This window comes from Moschus berezovskii, chromosome 2 (genome assembly GCF_049115385.1).
Source record: "Moschus berezovskii isolate FMDL1 chromosome 2, NW_MosBer_1.0, whole genome shotgun sequence".
In the NCBI taxonomy this organism is placed as follows: Eukaryota; Metazoa; Chordata; class Mammalia; order Artiodactyla; family Moschidae; genus Moschus; species Moschus berezovskii.
This window is the reverse complement of record NC_142461.1, coordinates 111,612,464-111,631,266: the sequence shown is the minus strand read 5'-3', so window position 1 is coordinate 111,631,266 and position 18,803 is coordinate 111,612,464. Positions and strand designations below refer to the sequence as shown.

Here is an 18,803-nt window from a genome sequence, read left to right as displayed (position 1 = left end):
CTACTGGTGCCCACTCATGGACAGTTGAGGATTCTGAAGTGTTCTGGGGGGAGAGTGGAAATTTTACAGCATGAGATGCTGATGCAGTTCCTTCAGTTCAGTTCAGTTCAGTTCAGTTCAGTCGCTCAGTCGTGTCCGACTCTCCGCGACCCCATGAATCACAGCACGCCAGGCCTCCCTGTCCATCACCAACTCCCAGAGTACACACACACCTTATTCACTCTCAGTAATCTATGTACATGTGCCCGTCATAAGGAGTCTGGAGCATATGGATTTGCAGATGTATGATCTAGCTTTGTTTATTAATTTATATTTTTGGTCTCACCACTCATCATTTGGAATCTTAGTTCCCTGACCAGGGATTGAACACAAGTCCTCTGCAGCGGAAGCTCGAAGTCTTAACCACTGAACTGCCACAGAAGTCCTCCTCTAGCTTCAGTTAGGTTCATACACAAAATTGACACATGCTTTATGCAGATTTCTGCTGTGAAGCTATAGATTGATGTTAACAATGCAAGCACAAGAAAGCCACAGGAAATGCTAACAATACAAATGCAAGAAAGCTACAGGAAAACATCAGAGCTCCTGCTTTCTCCCACTCTGGATGACAGTTGCATAAACTGGCATGGTCTAATGAGAGCTGATGAGAAGTTGACCAAAAAAATTGACATTGTAAGAGGACATATTAGAAATATGAATTTATATTTCACTAGGGTTAAGCCTGAACCTTGTCCCACACGTATATTTTATTTGTATATATCATTGAATGACTATATGAGGTCATCATGATCAACTAATCACTGAAAATATTATTTTATTTTTACATCCTTCAAATATTTCTTTTTCATGTTTTATAATGTTTATAACATTAATATAATATAAAAGTATATATAGGGTATACAGGATAGGTAAAGTACATTGTATATTATGCTATGGATATGTATATCTTACTTATTTGGGGTATGAGCTTATTTGGGGTGTTTAATAGGGCTCCTTAACAAAAACACTGGATACCAGTTTGCTTTGTCATCTGTTGATAATACCTTTCAAAAATATGTGGAGACCAGGAATAACTTTGGATCCCATCTGATACTCTACCACACTATAGCTCTGCAGAGACCCCACACAGAGGTGGAGTCAGCTAATTCTCCTGTGTTCACAGCTAATGGCAGGAAGCTGCTCATCCATCTCTAAGCCACATGCACTCAGCTGGCCATGAGATGTTACCTTCTGCTTCTCCTTCTCAGTTGTAATCTGCTTGGAGCTTTCTACAAGATGGAAAAGTGCTTCATGCTTCTTGGTGCTAACCATCAATTTCTTCTTGGCCTAGAGTCAAAAACATACAAGAAAAGCAAAGAAAGATCAGAAACTGGTGTCAAGAGAGAAACTCTTCTGTTCTGGGATGAGTTACATTTACGTGCTAGCTTGAATGATTGTGTATTTTTAGTTCTTTATTTCTGCCCTCACCCCAAAATCTGCTATAACACCACAGTGGCTAATATTTTGTCCTGAGAACCATTGTATATTTTTTCATTGCATTGAGTTCATTCAAGAGGGTCATATATTTTGTTAAATCATTGAAGGCTAAGTCTACAAACCATAATTGAGGTCATTTTAAGATGCTCTCCTAGAACTTAGAGCAAAAGGGAAATTTTGCTCCCTGATGCCCTGGCTTGAGAGCTGGGCATCTGCCTGACATCTTGTGAAGTGCCCTGAATTTGCAGCAGGCAGGTGGAGGGAGGAGTCAGGAAGGAAGACCATTTAAAGTCCCCCTTCTCTGCTGATGCCTCCAACCTTGGCATGGATTATAATTTAAGTGATTGTTCTCTGTTACATACAACCCCAGCTCTGGATGTTCCAGAGATAAATCAATAGAATCTGGTTTGAGTTGGATTCAGCCTGTTCAGGAACTGGGTTGATTGAAAAGACTATGTGGTTTTTCACCTCAAGTTGCAAGGATTGTAAAACCAGATAAGGAAGGGGAAAATCTATGTCTCTCTTTTGCTAGGAAGTCAGAGGCAAAGCCTTCTGAATGTCTCTAAACATGTGAAACCTCTATAAAAGGGAATTCAAGGAACAAGAAGCTCAGAGAGCCCGCTTCCCCCCACCTTCTGTTGGTCACATGCCTGCTGATAAAGGAGAGCAGGAGGCAAGAACATTTGGTCTTTTAAGGCTTTTCACTTGCATCTCCAAAACAGACTATGCTTCACTACTGGATGAAGACATGCTGAATCCCTTGAATTGTAACTGGAAAGAAAATTATTATAGCACAAGCATTTTATGTTCTCTAATTTCTCTGTCAATCTTCATAAAAATAAAATTGTTTTACTTATAAAAATTACTTGGTGGAAACTGGGAAATAAGAAGGTTTTTTTTGTTGTTGCTGTTGTTCCTGAAAGCAGTGACAGCTACTGAAAATGGTTTCTCTTCCCATCTATTATATCAAATTTTCCATGAAAGCTGAATAATTAAGAATAAATTTTTAAAAAACAAACTGTTTAAGAAAGCTCATAAATCAAGAGCAAACTTGGAAACAAATGACTGGACACTGTTTATGGGACGTTCACATATTTACTATAAAAGTGATCCTCATGAGCATCCTTTTACAGGGATTACTATTGTCAGTATAGAAATTCACTTTTCTCAAACATTTATAATTAATGTCCTTGTCTTAGGGGGCCCTCGGTTCCAGCAGTAGCTTCAGAGGCAACATTGAGGGCTGAAATGGGGCCCCCAGTTTCTGAAGGTGTCTCCCCTTATTTGGCACTCATGACTGTCTACTTGAGAAAGAAGGGTCTTTGGGGTTACCAGTACTTTAGAGACGAAAAAGGAGAATTTCAACTTTGGGAGTCCAAGTCTTCTCAAAGGGGATCATTGGGTTTTCTGAGCAGATTCCCTCTGCGCTGGCTTCTAGTCTTTCCCAATCAAAATGAATTCCTCCTAAACTGGATTGTTCTAGAATAATCTTCTGCACATACATATGGGCACCATTTGTGATTCTCTCTGCTTACAACCATATAATGATGCCCTAAATTCTCACATCAGATCATAACTGCTCTCCTTAGAAGTCACTCACTGTTTCCTGCACACATGTTATTAATATCTAGCCAGCTGAACTTTAAGTTGCATGAAACAAGAACCGTGTCTTAGCGCGGTGTGCTGCGCAAGAAGTGGGTGGCACACACGCATGAACCAATACAGGCGTTCCCCTTTACACGCCTTCACCCTCCCTCAACCGTGCTGCTCTCACTGGAGAAACAGAGATCACGAATGACCTTCTGTAAAAGACAAGACCGAAACTCAGTATTCATACCATGCCCTAAGTTACAAACATACAGAGAGGCAGTCAGTGTACGTAATGGTTAAGCTCAGTAACCTGGAGCCCAGGCTACTTGGTTCAACCATTAACCAGCTTTGTAACCTTAGAAGGTTATTAACCTCTGTGTCTATACTTCCCCACCCATCTATAAAATGGGACAACACATAGTCATATTCCACATTGGTTGGTTTTTGTGATGATTCAATACATAAATATAAATAGCACCTGACATACAATAAAAGCTACTTATTAGCTATAAATGAAAGCCATATTTGGAGTTTTGCTCCTCTATAGATTTAGTTGAAAGATTTGTTGTTGTTGTTGTTTAGTCATTAAGTTGTGTTAATCTCTCGCGACCCCATAGACTGTACCCCTCCAGGCTCCTCTTTCCATGGGATTTCCATGGACATATCTATATAATAACTCAGATGAGGAAACATTCTTATCTTCAGTTAGCACTTACAAATACTGACACTAAAATACATGGGGCTTCCCTTGTGACTCAGATGGAGAATCTTCCTGCAATGCTGGAGACCCAGGTTCAACATCTGGGATGGGAAGATCCCCTGGAGAAGGGAGTGGCAACCCACTCCAGTAGTTTTGCTTGGCGAATTCCATGGATAGAGGAGCCTGGAAGGCTACAGCCCATGAGGTTGCAAAGAGTCTGGCACAAATGAGCACTTTCACTAAAAAAAAAAAAAATCACATTTGTGCAAATGCCAAAAGCTTCAATCCTAAATACTGAATTTACACAAATAACATTTGTGTATACTTGCCTTAATTTGTTGATTCCAGTTGCTAATGACAAGGTTTGCTGTCTTCTCAACTTCATTATCAAGCTATCAAGAGGGAAAAAAGGAAAAAAAGTTTTTTGCTGTCTTCTTGTTGAGTCATGGTGCTGGCTTATTAATTATAGTACAATTAGTATCATGAACAATGGAAATTTAAAAACCTTACAGTGGACATATTTCCTGAGAAAATAGCCAGTTCTCTTTTCCTCAGGTCAAGAATCTTGTCACAGGATTTGGTGTGAATGCATTTGGTTGGTAAGATAATCATTTCTAATATATAGCTGTATTAAGAAAACACAAGTGGGTACAAGCCGTGTGGCGCGGAGGAGGGACTTGCGTAACTTGGTATCATGTCTCTTCCTATTACTTCCTTTCCTGCTTCATTCTGTGCAGCCCACACTTTAACACCCTGAGAAATGGTAAAAGTCCTTCAGTGGCAACTTAACTAAGTGTCTGATAATTTCTGAAGTGAGTACTGCTTCAATTTCAGAGACTGAATCACTCATCATAATTAACGTTTTCTCCTACTTTAAAATAGCCAGTGGAACAGTAATAAAGCTGATGAAAACGGACCTAGGCAACCTCCTAAGGAGATCAGGCTTAAGTGAGGGCAAAACCTTTTACCCAAACCATAGCCCTTTACTCTAAAGCCTCAGACCAGCCATCACTCAACCACCTTGAGATCTAGCAACACTGTACTTGTATTATTTTTCATCTGTTCATTAAACTTGGATTATGGGTTTTATTGTAACAAATATGATTAAAATAATTCTATGCATTGTACCACTTTTGACTTTCTGTGGCTGAAATGCAGACCAAGTTCACTTTAAAAATTCAAATCTTTCGTGAGAAAATGTGATAGGGTGATAGGGGTGCAATGTTGTTTAGTCACTCAGTCATGTCCGACTCTTTGCAACCCCATGAACTGTAGCCCACCAGGCTCCTCTAGAGGTCCATAGGATTTCCCAGGCAAGGATACTGCAATGGGGTGCCATTTCCTTCTCCAGGGGATCTTCTCAACCCAGGGACTGAACCTACGCCTCTTGAATTGGCAGGTGAATTCTTTACCGCTAAGCCACCAGGGAAGCCCAGGGGTGCAATCAGTTCAGTTCAGTTCAGTTCAGTCGCTCAGTTGTGTCCAACTCTCTGCGACCCCATGAATCACAGCACGCCAGGCCTCCCTGTCCATCACCAACTCCCGCATTTCACTCAAACTCATGTCCACAGAGTCAGTGATGCCATCCAGCCATCTCATTCTCTGTCGTTCCCTTCTCCTCCTGCCCCCAATCCCTCCCAGCATCAGAGTCTTTTCCAGTGAGTCAACTCGTCGCATGAGGTGGCCAAAGTATTGCAGCTTCAGCTTTAGCATCAGTCCTTCCAATGAACACCCAGGATTGATCTCCTTTAGAATGGACTGGTTGGATCTCCTTGCAGTATAAGGGACTCTCAAGAGTCTTCTCCAGCACCACAATTCAAAAGCATCAATTCTTCGGCGATCAGCTTTCTTCACAGTCCAACTCTCACATCCATACATGACCACGGGAAAAACCATAGCCTTGACTAGACAGACCTTTGTTGGCAAAGTAATGTCTCTGCTTTTTAATATACTGTCTAGGTTGGTCATAACTTTCCTTCCAAGGAGTAAGCGTTTTTTAATTTCATGGCTGCAATCAGCATCTGCAGTGATTTTGGAGCCCCCCAAAATAAAGTCTGACACTGTTTCCACTGTTTTTCCATCTATTTCCCATGAAGTGATGGGACCAGATGCCATGATCTTTGTTTTCTGAATGTTGAGCTTCAAGCCAACCTTTTCACTCTCCTCTTTCACTTTCATCAAGAGGCTTTTGAGTTCCTCTTCACTTTCTGCCATAAGGGTGGTGTCATCTGCATATCTGAGGTTATTGATATTTCTCCCAGCAATCTTGATTCCAGCTTGTGCTTCTTCCAGCCCAGCGTTCCTCATGATGTACTCTGCATATAAGTTAAATAAGCAAGGTGACAATATACAGCCTTGACGTACTCCTTTTCCTATTTGGAACCAGTCTGTTGTTCCATGTACAGTTCTGACTGTTGCTTCCTGACCTGCATACAGGTTTCTCAAGAGGCAGGTCAGGTGGTCTGGTATTCCCATCTCTTTCAGAATGTTCCACAGTTTATTGTGATCCACACAGTCAAAGGCATTGGTATAGTCAATGAAGCAGAAATAGATGTTTTTCTGGAACTCTCTTGCTTTCTCCATGATCCAGCGGATGTTGGCAATTTGATCACTGGTGCCTCTGCCTTTTCTAAAACCTGCTTGAACATCTGGGAGTTCAAGGTTCACATATTGCTGAAGCCTGGCTTGGAGAATTTTGAGCATGACTTTACTGGCGTGTGAGATGAGTGCAATTGTGCAGTAGTTTGAGCATTCTTTGGCATTGCCTTTCTTTGGGATTGGAATGAAGACTGACCTTTTCCAGTCCTGTGGCCACTGCTGAGTTTTCCAAATTTGCTGGCATATTGAGTGCAGCACTTTCACAGCATCATCTTTCAAGATTTGAAGTAGCTCAACTGGAATTCCATCACCTCCACTAGCTTTGTTCGTAGTGATGCTTTCTAAGGCCCACTTGACTTCACATTCCAAGATGTCTGGCTCTAGGTCAGTGATCACGTTATGGGCAAATATGAAACAATTATGAACTGAACCAGCAGTGTGGGGACCATGATATTAATTATCTAAAGCAATGGGATAAGGATCATAGCACTGTGCCTAATTCAGTAAATACTAAGGAAATGCTTGTGCTTATCATATTATTATGTGGTATGAAAATATTTTGTCATTAATGAAATATAGACTAGTTTTTGATTTCTATTATGATGATTTGCAAAGGCAGAAGATTATATTACTTTCTGGTAATTACTGTAAACTTCCCCGTCATCCTAGCCCTGAGGAGGGCATCCATTCTAGTGAAAATACATGGATGTTCACTCAACATTGATTCCATTTCCTGACTTAGTTTCACAAGTTCAAACAAGATTTTTTCAGTATCATTTCTCTTCCATCAGGGCTTTCATAAATCCCCTCATCCTATGGACATACCACATTTAAGACTGGCTTTCTCTGGCTGTGGTCACTCAAAACTCTGCTTAGCTGCTGACCCTACCCTTTGCAAAGACCTGTTATTACTGCTCTGAACGTCTCACCTTACCAGAGAGTGACGCAGACAATGAGCATGATTCCATCCCTATCAGAGCTAAGCAGTATTTATTAAATACCCCTTTATGTTGCCTGAAAATACATTTTGAAGTACTTACTGACTATATGATGTCCAAATAAAAGGAAAAGGAGTGCAAATGAAACTCTTTTGGAAGGAAAAGTACATAGGCCATACAGATGACCAGGTGCCCTGAAAGTATTGTTTATTTTTCTTCAATTTTAAGGCTATTTGAGAATTATACCTATTGCTTTAACCTAATCCCAAGCTGGAAAGTATAAAAAAGCATCTCCTCTTCAAATCGTGTTTATAATTCTATTAACAAAAGGAATATTTATTGAAAAGCAATGTAAATACAAAACATACCAAAAAATTAAATAAAAATAGCCTCTAATTCCACTATCTGGAGATAATTCTTATTAACATTCTGGGAAGGTGCATCTAGGTGTTTTTCTATGCATATATACACACATTTATTTTACAAAATTGAAGTTATATTGTTAGATTTGCTCACTTTGTTTTTTAATTTAGCACTACATGCCCATACCATTAAATTCTTCTATAAGGTTTTTAATGGTTACATAGTATTTCATTGCATGAATTTATCCTAATTTCTTTTTGGAAGATGAAAATGTTTCCATTTGTTCACTACTATAAACAAGGCTTTAACAAACATCCTCATACATAAATCTTTGAATTTGTGTTTATTTTTGTGATAAAATTCCTAAGACTTAGTATCACTTTTCGATTACCTAGCTCTTGAGCCAAAGACAGAAATCTTGCTTTAACAGCGAGGAAAAGAAATATTTGACTCACTGATTTCCTCTTTTTCTCCTGTGCACTCAGGACTTGATGAGCTGGTTTTATTGCTTCCAACTCAATTGCTTTGCCAAGTTTTCTGGAAATAGAACATAAAAGGCACACAAGCCTAGTATTAGGATTTATATCTACCTTCCAAATTATTTTCTGGGGAAATAAAATAGTGTGTTACAGCATATCTGCTTAGTGCAAGTTTGCAGGGAAGTATTTGTAGTACACCCACTTTAAATATTTATGACTCCCTTTGGGGTTGGAGCAAGGTTGGGCTATGAGTACTCACTGATGGAGGTCCCCTGCAGACTTCATGCCCTCCGAGACCCAGGCCCAGGCACTGACAAGACAGCTGGAGGGAAAAACAAGGGAGGACAAGTGTGGGTGTCATTTTCCCAGGAGTCCCAGAAATAAAGCATCCCATCTGATTTCTGCATTTGGCAATTGCACTCATATCCCTAATCCTGTTTCAATTTCTCCATAGGATTAAAGCCTGCCAACATATTTATTTGCACTGTACTCATCACATGATCTGCTTTTTTCCCCAGTCATTTTCATTCCGATTTCCATTTCATGTCTGTAGAGTATCAGGGAAATAAAGTACGCAGGGATGAGAAGACATTTAGAACAGGTGGGAGAGAGCATGCCAGAGGTAGAAGACCCTTAAAGACAATCTTTTCAGGCTCTTCATTTTACAGATGAACAACCAGAGGCTCAGAGAAGTTAAGTGTGCTCCTCTTGCAGTTGGGGTATAGCTCAGTTTCCCTGCTGGCCTTTAGGAACACAGCTCAGATACGCCACAGTCTTGTGAACAGTATCTCAATTTAACAAAAAGGTTGCTCTGCCCTGACCCAAGCAGCACAGAGAATCAAGAAATATGATGCTATTTTTCTCCTACATATAGCTGGCCGTCAAATAGCAAGCCCATTGTATCGATAAACCGAAGGGATAGAGCCAGTGTATACTTTGATGGAAAGGAGATGACAGATTGGTGCCCCTACTGAGAGCAAGATGGCACAGAGATTTTACCTCCAAATGACTTGGGCTGCACCTGGAAGCCACAGAATGGGAGAGCTAGATCAAAGGATGTCAGATTTTCTATGCGTCCAAAGCCAGGCATAAGAGAGGACCTACTGTATGCTTTCAATTATAGGAAAGTCCAGAAAAGACAAAATAATCTAGATTGAAAAAAAGCAGATCAGTGTTACCTTGGGACTGTGTTGGGGAAAGGACTGTAAACAGGTACAAGGCATCTTTTGGTGTGATGAAAATAAGTATATTTTGATTTTGGTGGAGGCTGCATGGTGTATACTTATAACAAAATCAATCAAAATATATACTTAAAATGTGGGCTTATTATATTGCATGTAAATTAAATCTCAGTAGAGATTTTTTTTTGCAAGAAATCCAAGTACACTTTTAGGAAGAGAATCTGACTTTTGCCCCTAGGAGAAGCAGGGCAGCAGAGCCGGAACATGAAGGCATTGACCTCAGAGGGTCTGTGTCTGAATCTACAAGCTCCTCTTTGTGTCCTGCTTGACCTTGGAAGAATCACTCAGTTTCTCTGACCCTCACTTAATTGGTCTTTGAGAATAGAAATAATTTGGGTTATTATACAAGTACCTCACAGAAATTATCTGAGGTAGGTTTTATTTCCATCTTAAATACACTACACACTGAGAGGGAAGATATGGACTTTCCAGGTGGCACAGTGGTAAAGAATCCACCTGCCAATGCAAGAGACTCAGGTTCAATCTCTTGGTGGGGAAGATCCCTGGAGGAGAAATGGCAACCCACTCCAGTATTCTTGCCTGGGAAATCTCATGGACAGAGGAGCCTGGCAGGCTACAGTCCATAGGGTTGCAAAGAGTCAGACACAACTTAGGGGCTGAGCACAAGATTCCTAATTCACCCAGTTGGTAAGTGATAGAGCCAGAATTAAAACCTGGGCAGTCTGAAAAAGTCTATTTATATTCAACCAGTGTGCTCTACTAGTTCCTTTGCAGGCTGAACCTGTTAGTCACTCAGTCATGTCCAACTCTTCACAACTCCATGGACTGCGACCCACCAGGCTCCTCTGTCCATGGACTTCTCCAGGCAAGAAAACTGGAATGGGTTGCCATTCTCAACTCCAGGGAATCTTCCTGACCTAGGGATTGAACCCAGGTCTCCTGCATTACAGGCAGATTCTTTACCATCTGAGCCACCAGAAAAGTCCGAGGCTACTAAAATACTATCCTAAAAATCAAGCTCAAAGTCAGAGCGATTTCAGAGCCACTATTTGCTGATATAGGATGATGCCTAAGAAGGAGTAGGAATGCTCCACAAGGCTTCTATTTTTTCTTTCCCTCTTTCTTTTACCATCAGAAGGGGTCTTTGCAATGACACTGCCATTGGGTGATATCTGCAAACAATAGTCAAATCTTTGTAACAAATTATCACTAATGGACCATTTTATTAGAATACCAATATCTTTCCTCTCTTCCCCAAGAGAAGTAACTGACTTCATTTTCAACTGAATTGAAAAAAAACTTGTGAACCAACATTTTATTCAGCACCTGATGTGTTAATGTCTTTACATATATTATCTCATTTAATATGCACCCCAGTACTCACCCTCTCCCCACACACAAAGGAGCATGCCTTGTTACTCCATATAATAGAAGAGGAAATCAAGGGAGGCCAGGTTATTTGTTGAAAGTCATAAAATTGAGATAAAGTGGGATACATACTTCAGGACTTCAAGACCTTCCAACTTAACAACTCTGCTTCCCAAGTTAGTATCATCACCAAGGCCTTTTCTGAATATGATCTTAGGCCTCACAACGACACTGGATGAATTCAATTCTGAAATTCATTATCTGTGTCACAAAACAAGTTTCTTAAACTCTCCAAGATTTAACTCCTTGTGTGTAAATAGGGATCATAAAAAGACTTCTCAGAGATTGTCATGAGGATTAAATGTAGTGAATCTAGAAAAGCATTTAACGCAGCGTCTGGCACACAGTAAGTGCCCAAGAACTGGAAACCAGGCTTGATGCTCTAGACCTGCCACCTTTATAAAAGGAAGCTGGTACTGAACATATTTTGAAGGAGGAAACAGACAGAACAGGCTCCATCTTGAAAGCAGGACTCCATCTTGGGCCAGACTGTGGACTTTGATCTATACGCCCAGTATCTACGGAAAGGACATACCAACTAGAAAACTAGACTCCCCCCACCCCATGGAAGAGCCCCAGGGCTCGTAGGTAGACTCTCCCTCACCTAAAAGAATACCCTAATTATCTGTGTAACCAAATAGAATCATAAATTCTATTATGCTTATTGGGGTATGACCACAGGCCTATTGATAACTGTCCACTGTTAACTACCTAGGCTTAAGGCATATGAATCACGGGTTAACTTTGATTGCATCTTTCTCTTCCTTTGTTCAGACTAGTTTCAGAGATTTGGAGAGGTGGGTTTGAGTTCGTACACTTAGGGTATATAAGGTTTTCACAAAAACTGGTCAGGGTCCTTGGCTAAGAGGAGACTGCCTTGGGCCCGCCGGTGTAATAAACTGCACTCCACTATCTGCACTATCCTTATGAGTGAATTTGTTTCCCGGAACATGCAGCTACAATAATGTCACTTTTTAAAAATTATTTTTAAGAGTGATTTTTGCCTTACCTCTTCCATGTACTTACTTTTTCTTTGTGCTCTGTAATGTTTTGCTTAGCTTGGTTGCCAGTTTCTGAAGTCCTTTGGCATAATTAATCTCCAGATTTGCCCTGTTAGCAAAGGGAGAGTTGTTGGGTAGGATACAATGACTTGAAATCAAGAAAAACACACATACACACACAAAGATTTGAAGGAGGACTCAGGCTGATAATGTAACGCACAAAGAGATGGTTTGTCTACTAGAAGGATTCTCCTGTCCTAGGTGTAATCCTTAAGGATATCCAGGAGAGTCCTAAAAAGGGAGAGAAGTTTTAATTTAACCTTCCTGTACAGTAGCATTATGGGTTGGATTGTGTTCCTGAAAGGCTGTTGCTAAACTATTAGGGGAAGCACACTGATTGAAACCGCCCACCCTGGCCAGGCACCATAGTAACCATTTGCATGAGTTGTTTTATGACAGGAGGTCCTGCTAAGGAAAATGGAACTAATAAGCTACCACCAACCGGAAGAGTTCAGGAAAGGAAAAAAGGAGACACCACATGTCTGACCACCTCCCACAATCCTTCTCTCTGGCATCCATCTTGGCTGAACAAGGCATGCACCACCAGGAAGAACTCTGAGTCAGAATGACTGGCTAAGGACAACCCGGAAACTAATCCCATCACCATAAAACCTGAGACTGCAAGCATGTGGCAGAACTATTCTCCTGGGTTCCCTTACCCTACTGCTCTCCACCCGGGTGACCTTTCCCAATAAAATCTTTTGCTTTGTTAGCACATGTGTCTCCTTGGACAATTCATTTCCAAGTGTTAGACAAGAGCCCAGTTTTGGGCCCTGGAAGGGGTTCCCCTTCCTGCAACAAAACTATGAAAGATGCCGGGATTCTTGGCCTCCAGAGAAGAATTCAATCTGGGGCCAGAGACAAGGCTTGATCACTCGGAGCTTTTGTGTAATGAAGTTTTATTAAAGTATAAAAGACATAGAGAAAGCTTCTGACATAGACATCAGAAGGGAGCAGAAAGAGTGCCCCCCTGCTAGTCTTTAGCTGGATGTTATATAGCTACTAGCAGTCCGCTAATTTTTAAAGAAAGGAAATGTCTCAAAACTCAGAGAATGGTACCAGGCCCCTCACCCACAAGATGCATTTTGAGATAACCATGGCACCAAATGAGTCATCCCAGGCCATAGAACCATTGACATGAATCTTGAAGAAGGGCAGATTTCCATACAACTATATAGTTTCATTAACCCAGATTAGAACAGTGTATGAGTACAACATACTGGTTTGTCTGAGCCTTTAGGTGGAACTGACTTGAAGACTGAGTCTGGGGTAAATGCATAGTGCATTAACAAACCTTAAGACAAATATTTCCATAAGAAAAATGCATTGGTTAGCTCAAGGTCTGAGAAAAGTTAAGTTCAGGTGGATCCTAATGGCAACACAGAATTTTAAGAGAAACCTCTTTTTAAATTTGTATAGAGAAGGGGGAAAAAAGGAAACACTAGTTTGTTTCCTCCTGCCATTAAGAGAGAGAAAAAAATGTCTGACACTTGCAGCCTATTTCCTCCTTTTGGAGACTCCTGGCCTTCCTGCCTGTTACCCTCGCATGCTTAAGTCCTAACTTTTTGTCTGTGAATGGGACCTTATTTGAAAATTGAGTCTTTGCAAATGATCAAATTCAGATGTAGTCACTGGGATGAGCTAGAACTCAATATGAATGTGTCCTAAAGAAAGGAGAAAATTTGGGCATAGTCACACACACACACACACACACACACACACACGGAGAATGCTCTGTAAAGATGAAGAGACAGACATCGGGATGATGAACTGCAAGCTAAGGATCCTGAAGGTTGAACGTCAGCAGACCACCAGAAGCTAGGAGAGAGGCATGGAATAGATCCTCCCTCACAGTCCCTGGAAGGAACCAACCTGGCTAACACATTGATCTCAGACTTCCGGCCTCCAGGACTGTGACACAATAATGTTTCTGTAGTTTAAGCTACCATAAGTGGAAGGAAAGTTATGACCAATCTAGATAGTATTTTAAAAAGCAGAGACAGTACTTTGCCAACAAAGGTCTGTCTAGTCAAGGCTATGGTTTTTCCCGTGGTCATGTATGGATGTGAGAGTTGGACTGTGAAGAAAGCTGATCGCCGAAGAATTGATGCTTTTGAACTGTGGTGTTGGAGAAGACTCTTGAGAGTCCCTTGGACTGCAAGGAGATCCAACCAGTCCATTTTAAAGGAGATCAATCCTGGGTGTTCATTGGAAGGCCTGATGCTAAAGCTGAAACTGCAATACTTTGGCCACCTCATGCGACGAGTTGACTCTCTGGAAAAGACTGATGCTGGGAGGGATTGGGGACAGGAGGAGAAGGGGACGACAGAGAATGAAATGTCTGGATGGCATAACTGACTTGATGGATATGAATTTGAGTGAACTCCGGGAGTTGGTGATGGACAGGGAGGCCTGGCGTGCTGTGATTCATGGGGTCGCAAAGAGTCGGACACGACTGAGCGACTGAACTGAACTGAACTGAATTTTCTAACTGGGGCTTCCCTGGTGGCTCAGTAATAAAGCATCCACCTGCCGATGGAGGAGACTTGGGTTCGATCCCTGGGTGGGGAAGATCACCTGGAAGAGGAAATGGCAATCCACTCCAGTATACTTGCCTGGAAAATTCCATGGACATAGAAGCCTGGCAGGCTAGAGTCCATGGTGTCCCAAAAGAGTTGGACATGACTTAGCCACTAAACAACAGCATGCTTCCTAATGGGCCAACATGGGATTTAGAAGATGAATTCTCATGAGTTTGTATGCAAGACAAGACCCATTAGGGAATCTGAGCATGTCCCTCAGAAGAAATCTCAGTTGTTTGGGATAGACTGAATCACTCTCATCTTAAACTGATTTTTCCATGTCCCATTCTAGGCCCATCTATAACTAAAATGAAGACACATTTTTATTCATCTCCTCACTTTTCAATGAAAATAATAAAAATGTAAGAAATTAAGTTGAATTTTTACTATGTTTTTCATCTTAATATAGACCAAAGAGTCTTTGTTACGTACTTTTCAGTCTTTCAATTCTATTTTTATTATAAAACATCTTTAAAAATTATTTATGACTTCATTTCATTTGGGAAACAATCTCAGGACTCTCCAGTATTTAACTTAATGCTTGGATGTTCTCACACAAATTAGACTCAGTGTTATGGACCAAGGAAAGGAAGATAGTTCTCTTTTCTAAGTGAAATCCAGACATCATGGGCTATGAACCTGTTGCTAAATTTCTATTCATTTTTCTTCATTAGTACAGCTGTGTTCCAAGTTATTTTTACCACTTTTTAAAAGAAAGAAGACTGTTGCAGGATATATGTTAAGGCCCAGGTGCAGAAAACACCCATTTGGCAGCAGGCCTTGTTCAAGAGTAAGAAAAGGTTAAGGCAAATATTTTTAAATAATGAAGATGATAAAGAAATATCTCATAGTGTTTTTAAAAAGATTTCTCTGCTCTCAGAATAAGTTCTTTTTTTTTTCTCAGCAGAATTATGTTTTATTACTTGTTAATTTTTATTCCAACAATTAATAAAGATATATATATATATAAAATATCAGAGGGACGTTTTATTTAATCAGTTTATTCTGACTGATGGAGAGAGGGAGTCCTGATTGGCAGCAAGCTCAAAGTGACCACCACCCTCAATAAACTTGGATGTTTTAGAATCCCAGGAGAGGCTATCACTCAGTAAAGTGGCTTTAGGAAACTTTAAAAGGAAGTTATCAGACTTACCTTAAGGGTTTTATGATCATTAAGATGTGGCCATCACCCAAATAGAGGCTCAAAGACTGGAGTGATTTCTGTTGACCTGCACCATCTGACCCCTGGCCCTCTTTCTGATTTCTTTTCCTATCATCCCCTTGTTCACCATACCCTTGTTCAGTAGCGAGATGTCATCCCGCCTCAGGGTCTTTGCTCATGCTGTGGCCTCTGCCAGGTAGTTTGTCTGTTATATAACTCCATGGCATTCTCCTTCATGTCAATTTCAACCAGTCTTGTGCAAACATCACTACCTCAGAGGCCTATTGAAAAGATCATTCTTGTCACTATCCCCCACAGCTTTATTTATGCACTAGCATTTATCACTATCTTACATCACATAATTTTTTAGTGTGCTTACGCATTTGAATGCAGAGTTCCAAAGAATAGCGAGGAGAGATAAGAAAGCCTTCCTCAGCGATCAATGCAAAGAAAGAGGAAAACAATAGAATGGGAAAGACTAGAGATCTCTTCAAGAAAATTAGAGATACCAAGGGAACATTTCAATCAAAGATGGGCTCAATAAAGGACAGAAATGGTATGGACCTAACAGAAGCAGAAGATATTAAGAAGAGGTGGCAAGAATACATAGAAGAACTGTACAAAAAGGATCTTCATGACCCATATAATCACAAAAGTGTGATCACTCACACTCACCTAGAGCCAGACATCCTGGAATGTGAACTCAGGTGGGCCTTAGGAAATATCACTATGAACAAAGCTAGTGGAGGTGATATAATTCCAGCTGAGCTATTTCAAATCCTGAAAGATGATGCTGTGAAAGTGCTTCACTCAATATGTCAGCAAATTTGGAAAACTCAGCAGTGGCCACAGGACTGGAAAAGATCAGTTTTCCTTCCAATCCCAAAGAATGGCAATGCCAAAGAATGCTCAAACTACCACACAATTGCACTCATCTCACACGCTAGTAAAGTAATGCCCAAAATTCTCCAAGCCAAGCTTCAGCAATAATGTGAACTGTGAACTTTCAGATGTTTAAGCTAGTTTTAGAAAAGGCAGAGGAACCAGAGATCAAATTGCCAACATCTGCTGGATCATGGAGAAAGCAAGAGAGTTCCAGAAAAACATCTATTTCTACTTCATTGACTATGCCAAAGCCTTTGACTGTGTGGATCACAATAAACTGTGGAAAATTCTGAAAGAGATGGGAATACCAGACCACCTGACCTGCCTCTTGAGAATCCTGTATACAGGCCAGGAAGCAACAGTTAGAATGGGACATGGAACAACAGACTGGTTCCAAATAAGAAAAGGAGTACATCAAGGCTATATATTGCCACCCTGCTTATTTAACTTATATGCAGAGTATGTCATGAGAAACACTGGGCTGGAAGAAGCACAAGGTGGAATCAAGATTGGCGGGAGAAATATCATTAACCTCAGATATGCAGATGACACCACCCCTTATGGCAGAAAGTGAAGAAGAACTAAAGAGGCTCTTGATGAAAGTGAAAGAGGAGAGTGAAAAAGCTGGCTTCAAGCTCAACATTCAGAAAATGAAGATCATGGCATCTGGTCCCATCACTTCATGGAAAATAGATAGGGAAACAGTGGAAACAGTGACAGACTTTATTTTTCTGGGCTCCAAAATCACTGCAGATGGTGATTGCAGCCATGAAATTAAAAGACGCTTGCTCCTTGGAAGGAAAGTTATGATAAACTTAGACAGCATATTAAAAAGCAGAGACATTACTTTGCCAACAAAGGGCCATCTATTCAAGGCTATGGTTTTTCCAGTAGTCATGTATGGATGTGAGAGTTGGACTATAAAGAAAGCTGAGCCCTGAAGAATTGATGCTTTTGAACTATGGTGTTGGAGAAGACTCTTGAGAGTCACTTGGACTGCAAGGAGATCCAACCAGTCCACTCTAGAGGAGATCAATCCTGGGTGTTCATTGGAGGGACTGATATTGAAGCTGAAACTCCAATAGTTTGGCCACCTGATGCAGAGAGCTGACTCATTTGAAAAGGCCCAGATGTTGGCAAAGATTGAGGGTAGGAGGAGACGGGGACAGCAGAGAATGAGATGGCTGGATGGCATCACTGACTCGATGGACATGAGTTTGAGTGAACTCCGGGAGTTGGTGATGGACAGGGAGGCCTGGCGTGCTGTGATTCATGGGGTCACAAAGAGTCGGACACGACTGAGTGACTGAACTGAACTGAACTATGAACATCTCTAGTATGCAAGCTCTATCAGGGTCAGGATTTTGTATTACTCATTGCTATATGTCTAGGCTTAGAACAGTGCTTGGCATGTAACTGGCACTCAGCATGTATTTCATGAATGAATGAATGGACTTCCTATCAGGTCTCAGTTAGAATTTTTAACCAGTCTCCACTACAAATCTGTTCTCATTTCACCACTTTTGAAAACTTTAAACTCCTGAATTATTTAAATTCAGTCCCACAAGTTTTAACTGGGCTCAGCTCTGACGTCAGTATATACGACTCTCTAGCACTTGCAACAGTTAGACACATTAAACCCTCTCCTAACCCATCCTAACTAGAGGGCTCTTTAGGAGTTTCATTTTTAGCATTCCATTCTTGCTTGGAAGCCACACATAGAACATTAAATGTGATGATGCATTTGTTGTGCTCAGATAGTGATAGGCACCAAAGGAGTTCTTAATAAATATTAATTTTTCTAATATTGTTAGCGAAGCACACTGATTGAAACCGCCCACCCTGGCCAGGCACCATAGTAACCATTTGCATGAGTTGTTTTATGACAAGAGGTTCTGGTAAGGAACACGAAACTAATAAGCCTCCACTAACCAGAAGAGTTCAGGAAAGGTCAAAAGGAGACACCACATGTCCGACCACCTCCCAGAATCCTCCTCTCTGGCATCCATCTTGGCTGAACAAGGAGTGCACCACCAGGAAGGACTCTGAGTCAAAATGATTGGCTAAAGACAACCGGGAAACTAATCCAATCACCATAAAACCGGAGACTGCAAGCCACGTGTCAGAGCTGTTCTCCTGGGTTCCCTTACCCTCCTGCTCTCCAGCCAGGCACCCTTTCCCAATAAAATCTCTTGCTTTGTCAGCACATGTGTCTCCTCAGACAATTCATTTCCGAGTGTTAGACAAGAGCCCGGTTTCGGGCCCTGGAAGGAGTCCCCCTTCCTGCAACAATATGATTACGAGTATGTATCCAAAAGAATTTCTAAACACTCAGAACA

At 41.0% G+C, this 18,803-nt stretch overlaps 1 protein-coding gene across 3 annotated transcripts in view; it reads right to left on the bottom strand.

Moving 5' to 3' along the window:
• Positions 1 to 18,803, bottom strand: part of NOSTRIN (nitric oxide synthase trafficking) — a 76,428-nt gene that overhangs the window by 31,850 nt on the left and 25,775 nt on the right. For all 3 annotated transcript variants that reach the window (XM_055397575.2, XM_055397576.2, XM_055397577.2), the window contains exons 3-7: positions 11,801 to 11,884; positions 8,404 to 8,466; positions 8,121 to 8,202; positions 4,096 to 4,158; positions 1,228 to 1,326 (exon numbers count right to left, since the gene is read on the bottom strand). In XM_055397575.2, the coding sequence (XP_055253550.1) occupies positions 1,228 to 1,326; positions 4,096 to 4,158; positions 8,121 to 8,202; positions 8,404 to 8,466; positions 11,801 to 11,884 (391 nt within the window). The remainder of the gene's footprint in view (positions 1 to 1,227; positions 1,327 to 4,095; positions 4,159 to 8,120; positions 8,203 to 8,403; positions 8,467 to 11,800; positions 11,885 to 18,803) is intronic.